This window comes from Mesoplodon mirus, assembly GCF_964341445.2.
Source record: "Mesoplodon mirus genome assembly, chromosome: 7".
Lineage (NCBI taxonomy): Eukaryota > Metazoa > Chordata > Mammalia > Artiodactyla > Ziphiidae > Mesoplodon > Mesoplodon mirus.
The window spans coordinates 85,810,586-85,836,080 of NC_138983.1; the positions used below are offsets into that span (position 1 = coordinate 85,810,586).

At 43.4% G+C, this 25,495-nt stretch overlaps 1 protein-coding gene across 1 annotated transcript in view; it reads left to right on the forward strand.

Moving 5' to 3' along the window:
- Positions 1-690: 690 nt before the first annotated feature.
- LOC309808843 (forkhead-associated domain-containing protein 1-like) overlaps positions 691-25,495 on the forward strand; it is a gene marked incomplete at its 5' end in the record, with an annotated part of 203,913 nt that continues 179,108 nt past the window's right edge. Inside the window, 2 exons of the mRNA XM_082629415.1 lie at positions 691-783; positions 20,771-20,977. Of these exons, the coding sequence (XP_082485541.1) occupies positions 691-783; positions 20,771-20,977 (300 nt within the window). The remainder of the gene's footprint in view (positions 784-20,770; positions 20,978-25,495) is intronic.

Here is a 25,495-nt window from a genome sequence, read left to right on the forward strand (position 1 = left end):
TCTTCTAATGCCCATTTCCTTGATGACTGACTCTTCCACACTTTAAGAAGCTCTGTAGAAGTTGGAGTTTCTTGAGTCAAAGTTCAGAAGCCCAAGATTAATAACAGTCACAATCACAGTAGGACAAATGGGTGTTTAGTGTAGCAATCACCATTCTAGATGCTTCACATTTAATCCTCACAAAACTCTTTGGGATACAGAGTATCATTAGCCCCATTTTACAGATGAGGAAACAGAGGCATAGAGAGAGAATAAGTAACTCACTCAGAGTCACAGAGCTAGTAAGTGGTGGGTTAGTAACACTGAGTATTTGATTCTGTCAGATAACTAACCCCAAACTAAACTTAATGGGAGGTGGAGAGCGGTTATCAGTGGAATTCAGATTTGTTTGGTTTTTTTTTTTTTGCTATTGCTTGTTTGTGCTCTGAGTTACATAAAGGATGTCCTCTTGTGATCAGAAGCAAGCTCATCTATGCCGGCTATCACTGTTAAAAGGACAGTCTTAAAAATGTGCGGAATTATCATTGTGATCATTGTTAAATCCAGCTATCCACTCCTACCTCTGCTGACTTCTCCTGTGGACATTATGGTGTATTCCATTCATTCTAAATATGACATTGAATAATTAGAGGACTGTATTTTTCTAACAAAATTGTTTTCTGAAAACCTTTTATAGGGAAAGCAGAGAATATGAAAGCCTATCTAAAGAGTGCAGAAGGCTATTTTGTCCTGAATAAAAGCACTACGATTGGAAGGCATGAAAATTCAGACCTTGTTTTAGAGGTAAGACCTCTTCCTAGCCAGTCCCCGACCCTCCCTACCTCTCACACCACCAAAAGTCCTTACTGTTCTGTGGACTCCAGTCTCTTGTAAAGCACAGCCTCTGGCTACCAGTCCCAGCCTTCCTCGGTGTGCCACCAATAACCAATCCCGGCATGTGCTGGGTCTCCCTGGCACATGTGGTAAGAATGAGCACAGTGCAAAGTGCGATGGGCCCTGTGTCCTTTGCTGACTGTGTCTGCAGTGTCCCACCCTGATGGCGTGGTTTGGAAGGTGGGCTTAGAGCTGATGCTTGACCTTCACCTGCTCCGCGTGTGGCAGCCACGGCCACCTGAAGTGCCCAGCTTGAGCAATGGCCTCTCGCCCTTTCCAGAGCTTCTGGAGACTATGGGCCCCTCAGAGCCCTCCCCCGCCCACGTACCTCCAAGTAGTAAATCAGGGTAAGCCCTGGGCATGGCCTCAGCGCTCTCTCACTTCATTTCATTCCATTCTCTGAATTAGCTGTGGCTTGGTCCACAGTCCCAGCTCATTGACAGCCAAGGAAGTTGGAAGAAATTGTAAGTAAGGAATTATAAAAACAGTGGCTTTGAGCCTTTTAACATTTTGAAAGGGATTAAAATATTGAAGCAGAAAGAGAAATGCAATGGAATCCCTTTAGGACTGTGAAAGGCAGACCACTCTCAGACTTCACTCAACAGAGTTTTTTAAACTTTATTTTGAAATAATTATAGATGCACAAATGGTAGAGAGAATGGCACGAAGCATGTGTGGAGTCCTGTGCCATTTTACCATGTGTGGATTTGGGTGTGGCCCTCAGGATATAGGAGTATTCCATCATCAGAGATGTCCCTTGTGATGCTCCTTTTATAGTCACAATTCCTCCTCCCACCATCGTCCCCACACTCCGAAAACCACTAATCTGTTCTCCGTCTCTATAATTTTCATCATTTATCTATGACCTTTGCGATTGATTTTTTTTTTTTTTTTTTAGTCATTGTAATGCCCTTGACATCCATTTAGGTTATTAGCTTGTTCTTTTATTGCTGAGTAATAGTCCACGGTATGGACGTATCACCTATGTTTAACCATTCACTTTTTGAAGGACATTTTGTTTCCATTTGGGGCTATTACAAATAAATGTACCATAAACATTTGTGTACAGGTTTTTGTGTGAACATAAGTTTTTATTTCTCTGTGATAAATGCTCAGGAGTATGATTGCATGGATTAACATATGTGTTTATATAGATTCGGTTTGTAAAGAAACTGCCAGGCTTATCCAGCGTGGCTGTACCATTTTTCATTTCCACCAGCAATGTGTGAGATACATCCTCACCAGCAATTAGCCTAAACACTGTTTTTCATTTTAGCTGTTTTAGTAAGTGTGTAGTGGTATCTCATCATAGTCTTAACTTGCATTTCCCAAATCGATAGTGATGTTAAATGTCTTTTCATGTACGTGTTTGCCTTCTGCATATCCTCTTCAGTGAAATATCTCTTCATATCTTTTAAGTATTTCTAATCGAATTGTTAATTTTTTTACCATTGAGTTTTGAGAATTCTTTCTGTATTTTAGATATGAGTCCCTTGTCAGATAGATGGTTTGCAAATATTTTCTCCCATCCGTAGCTTGTCTTTTCATTCTCTTAGCAGAGTATTTCACAGAGCAAAAGCTTTAACTTTTGATGAAGTCCAGGTAGTTATTTTTTCTTTTATAGATCATGCTTTTAGTGTCATGTCTAAGAACATGCCACAAGGTCCCTGACCCTGAGGATTTTCTCTTATGTTTTCTTCTAAGTGTTTTATACTTTTATGTTTAAATCTATGAACCATTTTGGGTTCACTGTCGTTTATGATGTGAGATTTAGGTCAAAGTTCATTTTTCTTGCATGTGGATATTTAGTTGTTCCAGAACCATTTGTTGAAAAGACTATCCTTTCTCCATTGAATTGCTTTTGCAAGTTTGTCAAAAATAATCTGGCCATACTTTCTATGGGGGCTACTTCTTAGTTCCCTATTATGTTTCATGGATCTATTTGTCATAATGGATCTACCATTATGAGATAGCCTTGATTACTGTCGCTATGTAACTCTTAAATCAGGTAGTGTGATTCCTCCCACTTTTCTTTAAAAAAAATTTTTAACCTATTCTAGTTCCTTTGCCTTTCCATTTACATTTTAGTGTAAGCCTGTCTGTATATACAAAATATCATGCTGTAATTTTGATTGGAATTGTGTTTAATCCTATATAACAATGTGAGAATAATTGATATACTCCTACATTGTCTTCCAATTCATGATCATGGTATATTTCTCCATTTATTCAGTGTCTCTCATGAGTGTTTTGTAGTTTTCAGCATACGAGTCCTGAACATGTTTTGTTAGATTTACACTTAAGTATCTCTCTCTTTTTTTTTTTTTGAGTGATTGTAAATGGTATTATATTTTTAATTTTGGTGTCCACATGTTCATTGACAGTATATAGAAATACAGTTGATTTTTGTATGCTTCTTGGTATCTTGGAACCTTAACTGCACTTTCTTATATAAGGGCTTTTGTAGATTTCTTGGGATTTTATACATAAACAATCATGTCATCTGCAAATAAGAACAATTTTATTTCTCCTTTCAGAAAAGGAGATGTGAATGTCTTGAATCTTCTTTTCCTTGCTTTATTTCCCTGGTTAAGACTTCCAGGACTCTGCTGAACAAGAGCAGTGTATAAATCCTTATATTCACTTGTTCCTGACCTTAGGGGAAAAAAGTCAGTCTTTAACCGTTAAGTACGAGGTTAGCTGTAGGGTATTTATACATGTTCTTACCAAGTGAGAAATTTCCCCCTTTATTCCTAGTTTTCTGAGAATGTTTATTGTAAACGCAACAGATTTAAAGATAACTCCATGAACGTCCCCGTGAGATTCTCCTCCATGATATGGTCTCCCTTCAAGGACACAGAACATCTGTTCAGTGTGCAAAGTGGGAGGAAAAAGAAGAAGAAGAAGAACTGTAGTTTCTTCTTTATCCTAACAAGGCATAGATTTGGGGTAGTTTTATTTCCTGTCTGGCTAAAGTAGAGACAGAGATCTCTGTTTTGAACCGGACTATGATATTAGAAAACTGTAGTAATTTTTAAAAGCACAGGCTTTGGAGATAGACAGAGCTGGGTTTGAATCTCATTAGGCTACTTTGTGGCTGAGTGACTTCAACCAAATTACTTAATCACTCTGAGCTCCTTTTCCCTGTCTGTAAACCTCTTACCTCACAGGGTTATTCTGAGGATTAAGTGAGAAATGCATATAAAGAGCCTGGCATGTGGTGCTCAGTGAATGACACAATGATCATTATTATGGTCTCCTAAAACAGAGACTGAGAAGAATCCTCAGAGGTGCACAGGGTTGAGATGAGGATCCACTGACATTAATAAGCCATTTGGAAAAGGGAACTAATGAGGACAGTTATTAACTAGACAGAAGTTGAGTTGCGTTCATTGTATATAAATAATTCACTGCTTACTGCTCCTCGGACTTAGCTTAAGAAATACGTCACTAGGCTTCCCTGGTGGCGAAGTGGTTGAGATTCCGCCTGCCGATGCAAGGGACACGGGTTCGTGCCCGTTCCGGGAATATCCCACATGCCGCGGAGCGGCTGGGCCCGTGAGCCATGGCCGCTGAGCCAGCGTGTCCGGAGCCTGAGCTCTGCAACGGGAGAGGCCACAACAGTGAGAGGCCCGCGTACCGAAAAAAAAAAAAAAAAAAAATTCAGGGATTTATATTACTAAAAAGTCATCATTGCATTTACCCAGAGGTTACATCTAGCAAATAAAAAAGATTGTTTTATTTGCTTGGATCAATCCTAAAGAATAGGCAGTCATGCTTCTAAAGATTTCTACTCATCAGCAAGGCTGACATGTTGTTTTGACTATTGGTATCGTAGTATTTCGACATCATTTACTCTTTCCGATAATGGAAGGTAGTTACATGCTTCTTGTTTTTAAAAATTGGGAGAAAGGAAAATATAAGGAAGAAAATAAAAGTCACTTGTAATCATTTGGCTCAGGGAAATATCAATATTGATATTTGCAGGGTTTTACCTTCCAGACTTTTTTCTATATCCTGTAAGGAGTTTGGTTCCCTAAGGCAATAGGAAGCCTGTTTATAGCCAGGCTAGTGAGAACTGTTTATAGTCAACAGTGATAACTGTTGCTATCACTCATTCATTGCACAGTATTTACCCAGAGCCTCAGCACCGAGCCAAGTCTAGGGGTACAGTGATGGCAGAACTGGACATGGTCCCTGACATCAGGAAGCTGCCAGGAGAGAGAGAAATAAGTCAAATGATCCCACAAAGGTGTGACTAATTCCATTCCAACATTGGGGCTGTAAAGGAAAGGAATATGGAAGACAAGGAGGACTTAACTAGACAATAGGAGAAGGGAATGGCATGTGCAAGGGCCCTGAGGTGGAAGAGCATATTGTGAACCCAAGGGACTGAGAGAAAACCAGGGCGTCCAGAAGTCAGAGTGGGAAGGAGGAGGGCTAAGGGACAAGTCGGCCTCCTTCATGTCACCATAAGGGTTTGGATCTTTATCTGAAAAGCAGTGGGAAGAAGGCTTGAAGGATTGTAAACAAGGGGGAGACCTGCCAGTGAACATCCCAGCTGCTGTGTGCAGGCGAGCCATCAGGAGCTCTATTCACAATCTCCCCTCTCCCATTTTACATGGCTCAAAAGCCTCAGCCTTGCTCATTTCACAGCTAAACCTTGCAAGTTATAATTTATATGATTTGTTGTGCCTTGTAAACTGTAATCTTTAGAGTTGGATGTGGCTGTTATTTAAACTCTGCTGAGAAAGGGACTCAGTTCTTCCAGAATGAAGAAACACCAAAGCCAGTGGTTGTTGGATTTTCCGTATGTTTAAGAGTGGTTGTTCAACATGAACTCCTAGGCATTCTGACCCAGTGGGTTTGGGGTAAGGCCCAGGAATCTTCACATTTATATGCTCCCCAGGTTCAGGTGGGGGGAATGGAGTCCCCTGGAGTTGGCTCCAGGACCACACTTTGAGAACCCCACCATCAGTGCTCCCTCCCTCTCCGTTCTTGATCAGCAGAACTCCTGCTTGTGTGTGTGTGTGTGTGTGTGTGTGTGTGTGTGTGTGTGTGTGTGTGTATTCTTTCAATAAACTTTGTTTTGAGGAAAAGAGAAGCGAAGGGTAAACAATGAAGGGCTGACTGACCCTACCCCTCCCCAGGGACTCCCTCAGTCCCACCCTGGGGAAGTCCCAGGATCCCTAGAAGACTGAGCTCTAGGACAGCCCAAGTCAGCGCAGGGCTGCAGCTACGAGGGTGGAGATGGAAGAGAAAAAGAAAGAACAGACATGACAGGGGGATGAAATGCTGGTGTCCACCCCTCACCCTCGGTGATCAGTGTCCTGCCAGCCATCTCCTTTCTCATGGGTGGAGCCATCTCTCCAGCCTGTGTCAGCCCTTCTAGCGTGGGATCTGAGGGTCGTGAAGCCAGACTGATCTCATACACACACCCCAGATCCCATCCAGCCAGATGACTCTCGTCCCTTTTCCTGGCCCCTGCCAGTTCTGGGCTCCCTCTCAGAAAAGAACCAGAGCCTACACCATAATCTTGTTTATTATTATTAAACAAGGCTGCTGGGATTCTCCTATTATTTGCATCATTTCACGGACGTGCAGGTATGTCTGCTCTGTCAAAGGACACATACAGCTGTAACTCTGATGGGCATGGCCAAATTGCCCACCAGAGGTTTCCGGATGTGGTGTCCTGCCAGCAGTGGACGCCCGTCTCCCACTCCCTCCCCAGCCTAGGGTGCTGACCCCCCATTGGATCTTCACTGATCTACGGGGTGAAGTATGGTACCTGTGTCATTTTAATTCACATTTCTGTTATTCTAAGCGAACACCTGCATTTTGAGACAGAAGGTGACAGGTGGACTCTCTGTGGGGAAATCCACGGAATGAAACAGGCCTGGGAGGGTGCACTTGCTGGCTCCCCATCTGCATCGCGCTTGTCCTCCTGCCTGGGTCGTGCTCCCATCCTCCCCCCTCACCCCCACCTCACCCTTGGCTTCTCCCCAAGTGCTCCTTGCTCTGGGGGTTCACCTGTTTGGTCTCACCAGTCCTCAGGGAATGTTTTGTCCCCTGTTTGGGAACTGGCAGCTGGTTTCATTGGTCAGTACCCACCACAGCAATTGATGGGACTAGTTTCTCACCAGCAGATGGAGGGCTTCCAAGAGGAAAATGTTCAGAGGAAAGGGCTAGATCGTGATCTCATTTTTCTCATTTTTTTTTATTGTGGTAAGATATGCATAACATAAAATTTACCATCTTAACCACTTTTATTAAGTGTGCAGTGCAGTGGCATTAAATATATTCACACTGTTGTGCAGCCATCACCCCCATCCATCTCCAGAACTCTTTGAATCTTGCAGAACTGAAACTGCACCCATGAAACAACAACTCCCCTTGTCCCCCCATCCCAGCCCCCAGCAACCACCGTTCTGCTTTCTGTCTCTATGACCTTGGCTACTCTGGGTATCTCATATAAGTAGAATCATAACAGTATTTGTCTTTTCATGACTGGCTTCTTTCACTGAGTATAATATGCTTTCACTGAGTATAATGTCCATGTTCATCCATGCTGTAGCATGTGTCCGAATTTCCTTCCTTTTTTAAGGCTGAATAATATTCCATTGTGTGGATTCACCACATTTTGTTTATTCATTCATCTACTGATGGACACTTGGGTTGTTTCCATCTTTTGGCTGTTGCAAACAATGCTATGAACATGGGTGTATAAATATCTCTTCAAGCCCCTGCTTTCAGTTCTTTGGGATATATACCCAAAAGTAGACTTGCTGGATCATATGATAATTTTATTTTTAATTGTTTGAGGAACTGCCATGCTGTTTTCCATAGTGGCTGCACCAAGTTACATTCTCACAACAGGGCACAAGGGTTCCACTTGCCCTGCGTCCTCACCAACACTTGTTATTTCCTTTTTTTTTTTTTTTTTTTTTTTTTTGCAGTACGCAGGCCTCTCACTGTTGTGGCCTCTCCCGTTGCGGAGCCCAGGCTCCGGACGTGCAGGCTCAGCGGCCATGGCTCACGGGCCCAGCCGCTCCGCGGCATGTGGGATCCTCCCAGACCGGGGCACGAACCCGTGTCCCCTGCATCGGCAGGCAGACTCCCAACCACTGCACCACCAGGGAAGCCCTTCCCTTTTTTTTTTTTTTTATAGTAGCCATTCTGATGGATGTGAGATGAAAGAAATTTTCGATCATAATCTTTTGAATAGCATACATAATACAAATAGCTACAGCATACATTTATGGACTACTTACTGTATCTCACATGGCTTTATACATCATCTATGTATGTTCTGTATATATATTTACAGAATTATATCCTCAAAACAAATCCTGTGAAGGTGAGAACTACTATTATCATTATTATCCTCATTTGATGACATGGACATGGGACTCAGAAAGGTTAAGGAACTGGCCCAAATCACACAGCTAGACGGGGGAGGTGAGGCTGAGTTTCAGACTGAGCTGACTCAAGCTTCTAAAAACAGAAGCTTCACTTTTTGAGTGTAAATTTAGCTTTGGGAACATCTAATATCTAAATTGGAAATTCTCAGTTAACTGAGATAACAAGATAATTGAGTAAGCTAGGGAAATTCCACCCTGTGGAATCCAGAATGGGGGTTGTCAGTGAAATGTGAGATCAATGTTCTCCTGATCCTCATTCATGCAACAGACTGAGGTGGCGCCATCTAGGGGGCGATTTGGGTAAAGAGGAAACGTTGACCTGGTGCTTTCCCAGGAAGAGGAGCATTGGGGCTGTTAAGTGGGGGCCCAGCAAGAAACACCACTTATCTCTCCAATCCAGCCAGAGTAAGTTCTCTGCTTATAAGGACTGGTGGAGTTCAATTAGTCCCACCTGGATAACCCAGGATAGTCTCCCACTTTTAAAAAAATTTTTAAAAAGTTTTTGGCTGGGTTTGGTCTTCGTTGCTGAGCACAGGCTTTCTCTAGTTGCAGCGAGTGAGGGTTACTCTTTGTTGCGGTGCACGGGCTTCTCATTGCAGTGGCTTTTCTTGTTGTAGAGCACGGGCTCTAGGCACGCAGATTCAGTAGTTGTGGCACGTGGGCTCAGTAGTTGTGGCTCGTGGGCTCTGGAGCGCAGGCTCAGTAGTTGTGGCACACGGGCTTCGTTGCTCCATGGCATGTGGGATCTTCCCGGACCAGGGCTCGAACCCGTGTCTCTTGCATTGGCAGGCGGATTCTTAACCACTGCAACACCAGGGAAGTCCTTAGTCTCCCTCTTTTAAGAGCACTGATTAGTAACCTTGACATCGTCACAGTCCCTTTGGCCACGTCATGGAGCATATTCCCAGGTTCTGGGGATCAGGGCATGGGCATCTTTGGGAGACCATTCTGCCCACCACATTAATACTACCACCTGACTGGACCGTTGCTTTGGGACTGGTCTGAGAGCTTTCTGGAAGAATCAGTAGGATCAATGCCACAGGCCACGGAGAAAGATGGCTGGATGAGCTGGCAGGTGATAATACCGTTACCAAGAGGGCAGGAAGCAGGACTGGTTGAGTGAGCACCTCAACATCCCGGAAGCAGCCAGGCAGTTTGGGGCCTGGAGATGAGCCAGGGGTTGGAAATACACACCTGCGAATCGACGGGGTGGCACAGTGGCCCCAGCCCATGGACAGAGTGCGGAGGAAACGGACATTTGAGGGGAGAGGAGCCCGGCGTGGAGACCTGGAAGCAGTCAGAGAGGTGAGGGAGCCAGAGAGCTGCTTCCAGGCTGAGGGTATTCATCACAGAGACAGCTTGCTTTGTGCCAGGTACTGTTCTTGGCACTTTCGAGTGTATTAACTCATTTCATCCTTAGGAGGTTAGTGTTGTTTGCCCCACTTTACAGATGAGGGCGTTGAGGCACAGATAGGCTGAGTATCCTGCCTGAGGTCACAGAGGGAGGCTGGGGCACTGGGCACCACGCTCGGGCAGTCTGATTTCAGGACCAGCCTCTCCTGAGGCCTTACCGGTCCACAGGGCTCTCCCGGGGAGACCGGGGAGGAAGGATCCAGCTGACGGGGAAGCAGAGGAGCTTCTTCTTTCCTTCCAATCCCAGACTCGTCGTCTCACCAGCGCCTGGCCGTTTCCTCATATCCTTATTCTTTTGAAAACCCCATTTTTTTTTTTTACTATTTCTGCACTACATCCCTTTCTGGAGGCAGTGGGGGGATGGGGCTGGGGGATGGGATAGCCTAGAACCAAAAGGTTAAAAGAAATAGATAAAACACACACACACACACACACACAAACACACACACACAAGTTAATTTCAAAAATGTTATCCCACTCCTTTGAACATGTCACCAAGCAGTACCTTTTGTCAATCCTACGAAGCCCAGCTTATCAAACTCATTTTTGCTGCTCAGGGAGCAACCAAAGAGAAGCAAAGAACCGTGCCCCAGGCTGCACAGCTGGAAGGTAGCAGAGGTGGGACTTGAACTCAAGGCTTTCTAACTCCAGAGCCCATCCTCTTGCTCATAACAGAGAACATTTCCCATTTGCCCTATGTTCTCTTCTAAGTGCTTTTGTATGTATTATATCATTTATACATCACCAGTAGCTTATAAGACTGTCCTTTTGTTACCTTACAGATGAGGAAGCTGAGGTATCACTTGCCCAAGGTCACCCTGCTAGGAAGTAGGAGAGCTGGACTCGAGCCCAGTCTAATAACCACCACGTTGCCCTGCTCCCCCAACCCCTGAACCACCAGGCCATGTGCCTCTCTCTGACAACTGTGTCACATGTCACAGGGAGGCCGAGAGCCCGAGGAGGCCCCCGAGGGCAATGGCAGTGGGTTGAGGACCCAGCGGGAGAGGAACCTCTTGAAGCCATTTGACAATAAAGGAAAGGAAGGGGGAAGAGGCGGTGTTTCCAGGCCGAGGGGGTGGTGAGCATGTTCACAGGTTAGACGGAAGTTACACTGTCAAGGTGAGGATGCAGAAGAGGAGATGGTTGAGGAGAGGGACCAGACCAGGGTGGGATGAAGGCAGGACCACCCAGAGGCCCTTGGCAGCTAGGAGAAGCCTTGAAGGTCCCATCTAGGAGCTTCTCCATGCCTGGGAAGTCCAGGTCCTGGCAGGGAGCTGAAGGCACATTCACAGGGGTGTGGAGTGATGGAGGGGAGTTTCCTGAAGGGACTCCATAGGGAGTGGGCAGGGCTCAGAGAAACCTCAAAGGATAGTGCAGGGCCCAGAGCTAGTATGAGTGAGGACTGTTCCCACACCCAGAGCTGAGGGGTGAGGGGCAGGGGCATTTCCTGGGACCCGGAGACCCCGAGGGCTGGGTAGAGTCCTCTGAGGGAAGCTGTGTGGCCCCAGAGAATGGAAGCCAGGGGAGTAAGTACCCCAAGCTCTCTCCTCCCTGCTCTGATATCTAACCCCCCCATTGGCCAAACCCAACAAGAAACCAGACACAAGGAGCCCATCAGCCCATGGATGTAGCCGCACAGGTGGGCCTGCTGGGCAGAAGGCGCCGTGTAAAGGGATGGAGGAGGGTCGGGAGAAGCAGACAGAGGATGCAGGCAGGTGCAGGAGGTGAAGACCTAGGAGGCTGTTGTCAAAGTAGAATGAAAAGCCTGAGAGCAGGGACCTGCTGGCTGGGGGGCCCAAAGGGCACTAGGCCAGCCTCAGGACAGAAGTGTGAGGGTGGCAGGAGGGTTTAGGGGCCGGGATGGACTTGAAGGAGCTGGTGAGCTTGAGCAGGGCCCAGGCTGAGTGAGTATAGGGCATTACCCATAGGGAGCAAACAGGGAGCAAAGGCTACGTGACTCAAGGAGAGGACGAGACAGAGGATAAGGAAGGCCGGGAGTGGGAGGTTATGGTCTGAGATGGGGCTTCCCAGTGCCAGGTGATGCAAGGTTGAAACCTAGCTCCAAAGGACGGTTCCAGGTACACGTCGAACCTCAGCGACAATGTCAGTGAACCTCAGGGCAATGTCATAACTAAGTCAGCTTCCTGAGGAGGCTTCCTTAAAGCACAGGGGTCATCAGAGCAGATGGTCATTGTTAATAGAAGTTTAAACGTCTCAATATTTTATGGACTCACTATATACTTTTTAAAGACATTTTCAATGCAGGAGCCTTAAAAAATGCACTTGTTTTGTATATTAGGTCCTGCCTGTCTCCTCTCTCATTGTTAAATCACTCTCTACTCTGAAAATCACAAGGTACAAATCAAAGGTACAAGTTTTGGAATTAGCCTTGGGTTCAAACCCTGACATTGCCCTGTGCCAGCATCCTGATGTTGAGTGAGTCCCTTCATCTTAGCCATTTTTTAAATCGTGGTAAAATACCTATAAAGTTTACCGTCTTAACCACTTTTAAGTGTACAGATCAGTAGTTGTAAGTTATTCACATTGTTGTGCAACCAGCCTCAGAATTTTTCATTTTGCAAAACTGAAACTGTACCCATTAAACAACAATTCCCCGTTTCCGCTTCCCCAGCTCCTGGCAACCCCCGTTCTATTTTGTTTCTATGAGCTTGACTACTTTATGTACCTCACACAGTGGAATCATACAAAATTTGCCTTTTTGTGACACTTATTTCACATAATGTCCTCACGGTTCATCCATGTTGTAGCATGTGTCAGAATTTCCTTCCTCCTACACTGAATAATATTCCACTGTATGGATGGACCACATTTTGCTTATCCAATCATCAGTCAGTGGGCACTTGGGTGGCTTCCACCTTTTGGCAATTGTGAATAATGCTACTATAAACATGAGTGTACAAATAACTCTTTAAGTTCCTGCTTTCAATTCTTTGGGGTATATACCCGGAAGTGGACTTGCTGGATCATATGATAATTTTATTCTAAATTGTTTGAGAAGCCGCTCTACTGTTTTCCATATCAGCTGCACCATTTTACATTCTCAGTGGTGCATAAGTGTTCCCCTACTCTACATCCTTGCCAACACTTGTTATTTTCTGTTGCTGTTTGTTTGGTTTTGATAGTAGCCATCCTAATGGGTATGAGGTGGTATCTCACTGTGGTTTTGATTTGAATTTCCCTAATGACTAGTAATGTTGAGCATCTTTTTATATGCTTGTTGGACATTTATATATCTTCTTTGGAGAAATGTCTATTCCAGTTCTATGCCCATATTTGATCAAGTTATTTGGGGGTTCTTTTTTGTTGTTGTTGTTGAGTTATAGTTCTCTATATATTCTTCATATTAACCCTTTTTCAGATTTGTGTTTTGCAACTATTTTCTCCCATTCTCTAGATGGCCTTTCACCCTGTTTATTGTGTCCTTTGATTCACTGAAGTTTTAATTTTTGATATAGTTGAATTTATCTATTTTTACTTTTGCTGCCTATGCTTTTGGTATCATATCCAATAATGCATTGCCAAATCCAATGTCATAAAGCTTTCCTCCTGTGCTTTCCTCTAAAAGTTTTATAGTTTTAGACTATGTTTAAGCCTTTGATCCACTTTGAGTTAATTTTTATACATGGTGTAAGGTAAGAGTTCAACTTAATTCTTTTGCAGTCTTTCCCAGCATCATTTGTTGAAAATACTGCTCTTTCCCCATTGAATAATCTTGGCACCCTTGTCAAAAATCATTGGACCATACATGCAAAGTTTTATTTCTGTGCTCTCTATTCTATTCTATTGGCCTATGTGCCTGACCTTATGTCAGTATCACACTGTTTTGATTACTGTACCTTTGTATGCAGTAAGTTTTGAAATCAGGAAGTGTGAGACCTCCAGCTTTGCTTTTCTTTCTCAAGATTATTTTGGCTATTTGGGGCCCACTGAGATTCCATATGAATTTTAGGATGGATTTTTCTATTTCTGCCAAAACTGCTGTTGGGATTTTGAATCTGTAGATCCTGCTGTGTAGTAATGACATCTTAACAATATTAAGTCTTCCAACCCACGAATACAGGGTGTCTTTCCATTTATTTGTGTCTTTAATTTCTTTCAGCAGCACTTGGTAGTTTTCAGTGTACACATCTTTTACCACCTTGGTTAAATTTATCCCAAAATATGTTATTCATTTTGATGCTATTGTAAATGAAATTATTTTCTTAACTTCCTTTTCAGATTGTTCATTGTGAGCATATAGAAACACAACTGATGTTTGTGTGTTGATTTTGTGTCCTACGATTTTGCTAGTGAATGTTATTTATTAGTTCTAGGAGGGTTGTGGTTTTTCATGGACTCTTTAGGATTTTGTACATGTAAGATCATGTTGCCTGTGAACAGAGATAATTTTACTTCTTCCTTTCGAATTTGGATGCCTTTATTTCTTTGTCTTGCCTAATTGCTCTGGCTAGGACTTCCAGTACTTTGTTGAATAGAAGTGGCAAAAGCAGGTATCCTTATCTTATTCTTGAAATTAGAGGAAAAGCTTTCAGTCTTTCACCTTTGAGTATGATGCTACCTGTGGGCCTTTCATATTTGACCTTTATTATGTTGAGGTAATTTCCCTCTATTCCCTGTTTGTTGAGTGCTTTTATCATGAAAGAGTGTTGCATTTTGTCAAATGCTTTTTGTACATCAATCGAGATGATCATTTTTTTCCTTCTTTCTGTTAATGTGATGTATTACGTGGATTAATTTTCATATGTTGAACCATCAAGTCTGCATTCCAAGAATAAATCCCACTTGGTCATAGTGTATGATCCTTTTAATGTACTGTTGAATTCGGTTTCCTCCTATTTTGTTGAGGATTGTGGTATCAGTGTTCATAAGAGATATTGGTCTGTAGTTTTCTTGTAGTGTCTTTGTCTGGGTTTGGTATCAAGGTAATGCTGTCCTCTCACTTCACCTTTTGAGTCTCAGCTTCTTCATCTCTAAGATGGAGATAATAATAGAGACCCTGTTTAGGGCTGTCATGCAGATTAAATGATAAAAATGCACACAAAATGCTTCAGCAGGGCCCAGTTCACAGGAAGCCCTCAAAATATGTTAGAGGATGATAAGGATAATAATAAAAATAATAATAAATAAATAACAGTTCATCTCATAGTTGGACAGCTCAGTAGGCTGGGGCTTATAGAGTCAGTCTGTATTAGCAGCAGGGCGTCTGTCCAGTAGCAGCATTTAGCAATTTTCCAAGTAAAGGGAGCGAGTGATATTATAGGGCCAAACTAGGAAGCTGTCTCCTGGCCTAACATGTGGTAGAGGCTCACCCAAATTTGTGGAGTCATTTAAAACTTCCTGCTTGCTTTGATTTCTTAATAATGGCTTGACAGGTTTTGAGGAACTGAAAGCAGTGAAGCCTGGCAAGAGACAAACAAAATGTAACACACAGAATTTCTCTCATTCATGGGTTATCAAAGGTTCAAAGGACACAAAGATCAATGGCAATGGTGATGAAGATGATGTGGGTGACATTTTCCAAAGAACTAATGTGTTTTCATTTTTTAAAATACTTTATTTTTTGAACAGTTTTAGGTTTACAGGAAATTGAGCAGAGAATAGAGAGAGTTCCCATATATCCACCCCTCCAATACACACAGTTTCCCCTATTATTAACATCATGCATTAGTGCGGTACATTTGTTACAACTGATGAACCAATATTGATATGCTATTATTAACTAAGTCCATAGTTTACATTAGGGTTCACTCTTTGCGTTGTACGTTCTTTCCTTTTGACAAATGTATAGTGACAAGTATCCACCATTACAGTATCATAAAAAATATTTTCACTGCCCTGAAATCCTCTGTGCCCCTCCTCTTCATTCTGAGCCCCAGAGCCCCCGTGCCCCTGGCAAGCACTGATCTTTTACTCTCCTTATAGTTTTACTTTTTCCAGAATTTAATACAGTTGGAATCATATGGTATGTAACCTTTTCAGACTAGGTTCTTTCACTAAGCAATATGCATTGAAGATTCCTCCATGTCTTTTTTGTTATTTGATAACTCATTTATTTTTATCACTAGTATTTCATTGTATGGATGTACCACAATTTGTCTATCCATTTACCTTTTAAAGGACATCTTGGTTGCTTCCAGTTTTTGGCAGTTATGAAGAAAGATGCTGTAAGCATGTATCCAAAATCAATGAGTCTTCATGGATATAGAGAACAGACTGTGGTTGCCAAGGGGGAGGGGGTTGAGGGAGAGATGGAGTGGGGGGTTGAGGTTAGCAGATGTGAGCTGTTACATCCAGGATGGAGAAACAACAAGGTCCTACTGTAGAGCACAGGGAACTATATTCAATATCCTGTGATAAAGCATAATGGAAAAGAATATTTTAAAAAGAATGTATATATATGTATAACTGAATCACTTTGCTGTACAGCAGAAATTAATACAACATTGTAAATCGACTACATTTCAATAAAATAAATAAATAAACAATATAAATGAGTCTTAAAAATCAACAATAAGAAACCAAACAACCCAACTTAAAAATGGGCAAAAGAGCTCAACAGACACCTCACCAAAGAAAATCTACAGATGTCAAATAAGCATATGAAAAGATGTTAAACATCATATATCATTAAGGAATTTCAAATAAACATGAAATATCTCTTCATTTATTTAGACTACTTTGATTTCTTTCATCAACATTTTGTAGTTTTCTTCATATACCTCTTCATATAGCTAAGTATTTTGTTAGATTTATTCCTAAGTACTTCATTTTTTTTTTGGTGCTAATGTAAATGGTGTTGTGTTTTTAATTTCATATTCCACTTGTTCATTGTTGGTATATAGGAAAGCAATTGACTTTTGTATATTAATCATGTATTCTGCAACCTGGGTACAATTGCTCATTAGTTCCAGGAGGGCTTTCTGTCGGTTCTTTGGGATTTTCTGCATAGACAATCATGCCATCTGCAAAATGGGCAAAAGATCTGAACAAACACCTCACCAAAGAAGATTTCTTTTTCCTTCCCAATCTATCTTTTATTCTCTTTTCTTGCCTTGTTGCATTAGCTAGGACATACAGTACAATGTTGAAAATGCATGGTGAAAGGGGACATCTTCACCTTATTCCTGATCTTAATTGGAAAGTTTCTAGTTTCTCACCATTAAATATGACGTTAGCTTTAGGGTTTTTATAGATGTACTTTATCAGGTTGAGGAAGTTCCCCTCCATCCCTAATTTGCCAAGAGTTGTTGTGGTGGTTTGGTGGTTTGTTAGTTTATCATGGATGGTGTTTAATTTTGTCAAATGCTCTTTTTGCATCTACTGTTATGATAATGCGATTTCTCTTTTCTACGCTGTTGATGTGATGGATTACATTAATTGATTTCCAAATGTTGAACCAGCCTTGCATACCTGGAATAAATCCCACTTGACTGTGGTGTAGAAGTCTTTTTATACATCACTGGATTCAATTTGCTAATATTTTGTTGAGGATTTTGCATCTATGTTCATGGGAGGTATTGGTCTGCAATTTTCCTGTTTTGCAATATCTTTATCTGGTTTTGCTATTAGAATAAGCTTGGCCTCACAGAATGAGCTGGGAAGTGTTCTCTCTTCTTCTATTTTCTGGAAGAGATTATTGAGAACTGGGATCATTCTTTCCTTAATGTTTGATAGAGTTGACCAGTGAACCCATCCAGGCCTGGTGCTTTCCATTTTGGAAGGTTATTCATTATTGATTCAAATTCTTTACTAGATATGAGTCTATTCAGAGTATTTATTTCTCCTTGTGTGAGTTTCAGTAGATTGTGTCTTTCAAGGAAATGGTCCACTTCATTAAGTTATAAAATCTGTGGGCATAGAATTATTCATAATATTCCTTTAGTATCCCTTCAGTGTCCATGAGATCAGTAGTGATGCCATCGCTTTCATTTCTTTTTTTTTTTTTTTTTTTGCGGTACGCGGGCCTCTCACTGTTGTGGCCTCTCCTGTTGTGGAGCGCAGGCTCCAGACGCGCAGGCTCAGCGGCCATGGCTCATGGGCCTAGCTGCTCTGCGGCATGTGGGATTTTCCCAGACCGGGGCACGAACCCGTGTCCCCTGCATCGGCAGGCGGATTCTCAACAACTGCGCCACCAGGGAAGCCCTCATTTCTGATTTGAGTAATTTGTATCTTCTCTCTTTTTTTCTTGGTTATCCTGCTAGAGGTTTGTCAATTTTATTGATCTTTACAAAAAAAAAAAAAAAAAGACCAAACAGCTCTTTATTTTGCTGACTTTTCTCTATTGTTTTCCTGCTTTTTATTTCATTCATTGCTTCTTGTCTTGTGCTTGTGGTAAGCTTATATTGCTCTTCTTTCTCTAGTTTCATAAGGTGGAAGCTTAGATCTTTTCAAATGTATGCCTTCAATGCCATAAACTTCCCTCCAAGCACTGCTTTCACTGCATCTTGCAAATTTTCATAGGTTGTATTTTCATTTTCATTTAGCTCAAGATAAATTTTTATTTCCCATGAGACTCCCTCCTTGACCCATCTGTTATTTAGAGGTGTGTTGTTTAATCTGAAAATATTTGGGGATTTTCCAGCTGTCTTTCTGGTATTGGTTTCTAGCCTAATTCCATTGTGTTCTGAAAACGTACTTTGCATAATTTCTATTCTTTTACATTTGTTGAGGTATATTTCGTGGCCTGGAATGTGGTCTGCTTGGTGAATGTTCCATGGGAGCTTGAGAAGGATGTGTGTTTTGTTGCTGTGGGATGAAGCTGTGTGGTTGCCAGTTAGATCCAGATGATGGTAGTGCTGTTCAGTTCAACTTCATTCTTCCTAATTTTCTGCCTGGTGGGTCTGCCCGTCACTGACAGAGGGCTGTTGAGGTCTCCAGCTACCATGATGGATTCATCTGCTTCTCCTTGCAGTTCTATCAGTTTTTGCCTTCCATACTTTGATGCTTTATTGTTGGGTACATACAATGAAGGACTGTTATGTCTGCTTGGAGAATCGACCCCTTTATCACTATGTATCGCCTCTCTTTATCCCTGATAACTTTCCTTCCTCTGAAGTTGGCTCTGCCTGAAATTAATAGAGCTACTCCTGCTTTCTTCTTGTGTTTCAGTATTTTAAGTGCCAAAGTGTTTGGTAGGAATTTGAAAAGTGGGTAAAGGCACAGTCATTTGAATCAGGCAAACCTGGGAACAAGCCAAGCAAGTCAAAGTGGCTGACTGTGGGCACACTTAATCGTTCTATGCCTCAGTTTCCTCATCTAAGAAATGAGTAACTATCGGACCTACTGTACAGCACAGGGAACTATATTCAATATCTTGCAGTAACCTGTGATAGAAAAGAATCTGAAAAAGAATAGATATTATATATATGTATAACTGAATCACTTTGCTGTACACCTGAAACTAACACAACATTGTAAATCAACTAGACTTCAATAAAAAATTAAATTTTTTTTGAAATGAGGAAGTATCCCTTTGAATTATTGTGAAGATGAAACGGGATAATGCAGTAAAGCACTTAGCAAATTTCCTGGCATTTGTGTAATTACACATAATGTGTCATTAATATATTCTACTAATATATGCAGTTATATTATTATCTATTCATATACTATAAGCTATTATTAATAAAAGCTATTGGTTATAATTATATGGTGGGACATTAGTATAGATTTCTAAGTCCAAGTACTCTCTATGAAAGTTGGATGAGGCACTCTGAGAAGACTGACTTAGAAAATATTTGCAAAGTCTCAGGCTGGAGTGGATGGCTCATAGGCAGTGTCCTGAGAAGACAGAGGACTTCGCACGTGCCCTGCAGCCCATAGTCCAGGGCGCCGGGGCCAGGGGGGGATGTGATATTTCCTCCTTGGTGCCGAGTTTTGCTCATTCTTCTTATTAAAGTGGTTACACAGGAGGTTTCTGACGCCACTGACAAATCACTGTCTGGGGTCTCTCTCTTTTGAGGGAAATGTGGTCACACCAGGGCTCCTATTGAAAAATAGATCATCTTTGGTAATTCTGAGTAGCTTTTAAGAAGCAACAGTAATAATTAATCACATGGGATAAACCTTCATTATACACCAAGGCTTTTAAAAGGTAGTTATAAAACTATGTTTTGTGGTGTGAGCTCAATTGTGTTTAAACTTTTTTTTTTTTTTTTCTTTTTGCGTATGCGGGCCTCTCACTGCTGTGGCCTCTCCCGTTGCGGAGCACAGGCTCCGGACGCGCAGGCTCCGGATGCGCAGGCTCAGCGGCCATGGCTCACGGGCCCAGCCGCTCCGCGGCATATGGGATCCTCCCAGACCGGGGCACGAACCCGTATCCCCTGCATCGGCAGGCGGACTCTCAACCACTGCGCCACCAGGGAGGCCCGTGTTTAAACTTTTTAAAAAGATTGTAAGCATAGAGAAAAGACTGGAATGATGTGAACCACCGTGTTCTCAGTGCCTGCCTCTGGGGGACGGGAGTCTAAGTGATTTTAATGTCTTCTTTGTGTTTTTCTCTAGTTCTCATTTTCTGCATTATTAGAAAAAACATGTTATTTTAAAAATGAATAGAACAAACAAATGAAAACAACAATTATTACAAAACCTCCCCTGAACTTTAACACTTGCAGTAAATGGACAGTTGTCACTTGCCAACTGACCTTTCTGGTTTGTGTTGGACCATTTCTGCTGTCTTGCCACTCGGGACAACCAAAAGGATACTTGCATGGGATCAGAGAACTATCACGTGGCCAATTCCTGGCCAATTCCCCCCGAGTTCCCTCTTGCCTCTGTGTTGCCTGACGCCCTACCCTAAAACTGGGCATCTATTCTGGGTCTGCTGTCAGGGTCTGGTGACCCTCCACTCACTAGCTGTGTGGCCTTAGGCAAGTCACTTAACCTCTCTGACCCTCAGCATCCTCCTCTTAAAATGAGGATTGCAGTGACCGTCCAGCCAGATGAAGTGGTTAGCACATTGGGGCCCCCAGTGTCAGTGGCACTAGTTATTCCTTGTTATTCCTGTTATTCCTGGCTCTGACTGTCCCCCTTCTGCATTTCAGTCTGCAGACGTCGACAACCATCACGCACTCATTGAATATAATGAGGCCGAAAGCAGCTTTGTTCTCCACGACTTCAATTCCTGCAACGGCACGTTCGTCAATGAGTGCCACATTCAGAACGTGGCTGTGAAGCTCCTACCCGGAGACATCCTGAGGTTTGGGTCCAGAGGGCTGACCTACGAACTGGTCATCGAAAACCCAGCCTCGGTGAGTCCAGGCCCCTGCGGGGGTGGGGTGGGGTGGGGTGCAGAGGTGCCGTGTTGTGTCACCTTCCGTGCAGCCTAGGGCTCGGGTACGGCCACAGGTGGAGTTCGTCTGGAGCGCGTCACTCTTCCTTTCGCGATTCTGCGAAGTTCAGCCCCATCGCGTGGGTGCCCGGGGAGAGCGAGTCCTCGCGCCCTCTTCTGGGCATTTCGTGGAATTACATGCAAGGGTTGCCTAGCGACCAGCCCCGAGGGAGAGCGTTTTCCTGAAAAGTGAAGCTTGGCGAGGGGAGGTGGAAAGCAAGTGTGTGCTTTTGAAGATGCAGAGATGGATGCTTCCTTTTTAGGCAGATCAGTGCTCTGCAACTTCCTAGCTTTGTGACCTCGGCCAGGCTTCTCTGTATGCCTGGGTCTGGGTCTTCTCAGCGGTGCAGGGCGTTGAGAGAGTATCTATGTATAAAAAGTCAAAGTCTCTGGCCAGAGTAGACGCTCAAGGCCTGCCAGCTGTTATCACACCGGATCAGAAATGTTCCCGGGATCAGGACCTAAGGTATGGCCCCAGGTTAAGCGGAACGTAAGCCAAAATTCGCCCAGCAAAGCTCAGTCACCAGAAGTATCTGGTTCAGTAGGGAGGCAGGATGGGGGCTGGTTAGCAACACAGTCCTGGGTCAGAACCCCAGCTCTGCCACTGGCCTACTCGGTGCACTCTTGCACAAACCATTGGACCCCTCGGAACCTCGGTTTCCTCATCTACAAAATGGGGCCAACGACAGCAATGACCTTGCAGGCTTATCTCGAGGGCTAAATGAGATGGTTCTAATTGTAAAACTCCCAGAATAATGCCCATTCGTGGTGAGCACACAATTAATACCTGTCGTGTGTGTCCCAGAGAGACGGCGTGTTAACCTCACTCCCCAGCACCAAGAACGCTGCATGGACTGAGACCTCCGAGGCTTAAAGTCCTTTCGGGGACGAGGCTGGGTATAAATAAATAAAGTTTAGAGAATCTAGGCAGAATCCTGGGTGTGGGTCCCCTAGGCAGCCCTAAATACCCACTCAGAGAAGATGAGCACCGTCCCTCAGGCTGCAGGGCTCGTGACACCGCATCCACCACGTTTGGCTTTGAAAACCTGGGACAGTTTTCTCCTGCTGCTTCTCAGCCCCCTTTTCCTCCTTGGACCAACATTAAAGTGTGCTCACTTGTGGGATGCACTGGGATCCACTGGCCGCCCTGAGGAGGGGCTCCTGACCCAGAAGGTGTTGACCTGATCAGGGGTTCTCAACATGGGTTCTAAGGATCCGCCTCGTCAGAAGCACGTGGGGAGCAGACCCACAGTGCAGATGTGGGCTTCACCCCAGGCCTGAGGACTCATACTTAGGATTCCCAGATGAAATACAGGACACCCAGTTAAATCTGAATTTCAGAGAAGCAACAAATAATTGTTATGTACAGGTGTGGCCCAAGTATTGCAAGGAACCACTTATGCTAAAATAATTATTTGGTGTTTATCTGAACTTCAGATTTAACGGACACCCTATAGTTTATTATATATTGATTTATTCATTTCTTTATTTATGCGAAATCTGGCAACCATACACATCCTCCCTGGGAGTAGGGCCTGGGAATATGCATTCTCACAAGCTCCCTGATGATTCTGATGCACCGCCAATAGGAGGGAAACCGAAATTTAGAATCATTTGTATGGAACACTTACAGAATTTTTTAGGGATCAAAGAAAAGGGGATTTCACACTCCCAAGCCTGAAAATCCAAGTTCATGAAGTTTGAATCAATGTGCCCCAACATGTCTGATTCCAAGGAATTTTCAGGAATGTTCAGTAAAATTACAGGTTCCCAGGCCCCCTCCCTGGGAAATTCTGACTCTGTGGCTTGCCTGTGGGGAGAAGAATAGGGGAGCAGCAAATAATATCTGCATTTTTTTCTTTTTTTTTTCCTACAAAGATATTTATTGAAATATTATTGATAGGGGCATAAAATTTGAAACCTAAATTTCCATCCAAAGGAGGCATTGTTTAGGGCCTCCCTGGTGGCGCAGTGGTTGAGAGTCCGCCTGCCGATGTAGGGGATACGGGTTCGTGCCCCGGTCTGGGAGGATCCCATATGCCGCGGAGCGGCTGGGCCCGTGGGCCGTGGCCGCTGGGCCTGCGCATCCGGAGCCTGTGCTCCGCAACGGGGGAGGCCACAACAGTGAGAGGCCCGCATACCGCAAAAAAAAAAAAAAAAAAAAAACAAAACAAAACAAAGGAGGCATTGTTTAATAAATTATATTGTTTAATATATTCTAAGGAGTTTAATATATTATAAGGAGTTTGTTTATATATGGAATACTGTTCTGCCTTTTTAAAACACAGCTTTCTTGAGATATAATTGACATGCCATAAACGGCACATGTTTAAAGTCTGTAAGTGGATGGGCTTTGACATATGGGTACACCTGTGAAACCACAGCCACAATCAAGACAGTGAACAGCTCCTTCATCCTCCAAAGTTTCCTCCGGATCACAGCAAGTGTTTGTTTGCTTGCTTGCTCTTAACAGCTTCACTGAAGTACAATTTACATAACAGTAACTTCACCCATTTTAAGTGTCCAATTCAATCAATTTGAATATATTGATGGAGTTGTGCAGCCATCACCACAACCTGCTTTCAGAACACTTTCATCCATTTCTATCACCCCAAACCTTGGAGAAACCTTGGAGGTATTTCATTTTGGGGTTTGTTTTTAACTTTTAATTTTCAAAATTATGGTAAAATACACATAAAATTTACCATCTTAACCATGTTTAAGTGTACAGTTCACAGTGGCATTAAATCTATTCACACTGTTGTGCAGCCATCATCCCCATCCATCATCAGAACTTTGTTCATCTTCCCAAACTGAAACTCTAAGCCCATCAAATCAAACCCCCTGCTTCCTTCCTCCCCTCCCACCATGCTGTGTCTGTGAATTGGACTATTCTAGGTTCCTCATATAAATGGAATCTTACATTGTTTGTCCTTTTGCGATCATCTTATTTCACTTAGTATGATATCCTCATGGTTCATTCCAGTTGAATATTTCATTGTATGGATTCACCACATTTTGTTTATCTGCTCATCCATCCATGGCCACTTGGGTTGCTTCCACCTTTTGGCCATTTTGAGTAAGTTTGTTATGAACACGGGTGTACAACTATGGAATGGGGACTTTATTTTACAAGGTGCTTCTTATATAATTGTGGGAAACAGTGATGACGACCTCTAACCTTGAGCAGATAAGACGGAAGAAGATGTTTTGTAAGAAGAGAAACCAGGAGAGCAGCAGGAGGAATCACTGACGTGAACAGCACTGTGCTAAGCAATTCACCTGCTCTCCCTTATTTCACGCTCACAGCAACCTATGAGATGGGTTCTCCCATGATCCCCATTTTACAGACAAGGAATCCGAAACTCAGAGAGGTTAAGTAATTTCCCCAGGGCCACACAGCTTGTCAGTGCAAATTAAACACTATCCCCACTTGCGGAAAAAGGAGGGGAGAAAACCATTTAGTCTGATGCTAGCTGGAGCAGTAGCCTTGACTGGTTTTCACACCGAGGAAAGCATACTCTCACGGTCACTCGAATATACACGGAGTTTTTCAATTCTTATTCCTACACGCACTTGCACCTTGCTTCATTCCTTGGTTGACTGCAGGCAGCTGCACAAGTGTTCCCCTGGCCTGTGCCCAGGGCACTTTGCAGGACTCTCCACAGCCCCATCTTCTCAAAAGTGCTCTCTGCCGGGGCGTCCCCAGCTTGAGAAGCTTCCATCCATGATGCTCATATTCATGCAGGGGTCCTTTGCAGCGTCCGTGTGAGGGCAGCCTGTGGACTGACTGACACCTTCCTACAAATTCCACTTCCTGATGTCCCCAACCTGCTGGCTATTTAAAAGAAGAGAAAGGAAGAGGGGAAAAGGGAGAGGTATTGAAGAGCATCTGTCATCAAATATTTTGAAGCCCAGTTTTTCTAAAAAATTCGTGGCCGTCTTGCTTCCGGCCTATTCTTGTTTCCAATTGATTTTGGGGTCCCTGGTGAGGGCGCTGTGTTTCCTCCTTGGATGGAGTTTCCACGGAGGACTGCCCTGATATCATACAGATTAAGTATGATGAGAACTGTTCTTCTCCCGACAAAGAGTTCCCAAATGAAAGCATTTAGTTCAGGTTTTGTGGTGACCCTAACCAATAGAGGAGGGTGTGACAGCATTTTACTGGGGGAGGGGGGTGAGGTGCGGGGCGCTTAGGAATCCAGATGTGTTTGCAGATGTCACAGTGGTTAGAGCACGTGCCCTGAGGTCAGGCTGACTCCAGCGCCGTCCCAGCCCTGCTCTTGACCGGCTTTTATACTGGACGTGCACAAATCATCTACCTCTCAGGGCCTCGGTCCCCACTCCTGTAACAGTAGTTCCTACCACCTTGAGTGACTGTGGTATTAAGTGGGCAAAGTGCGTAAATTGCGTAGTCCAGCATCTGGCACCTAATAAG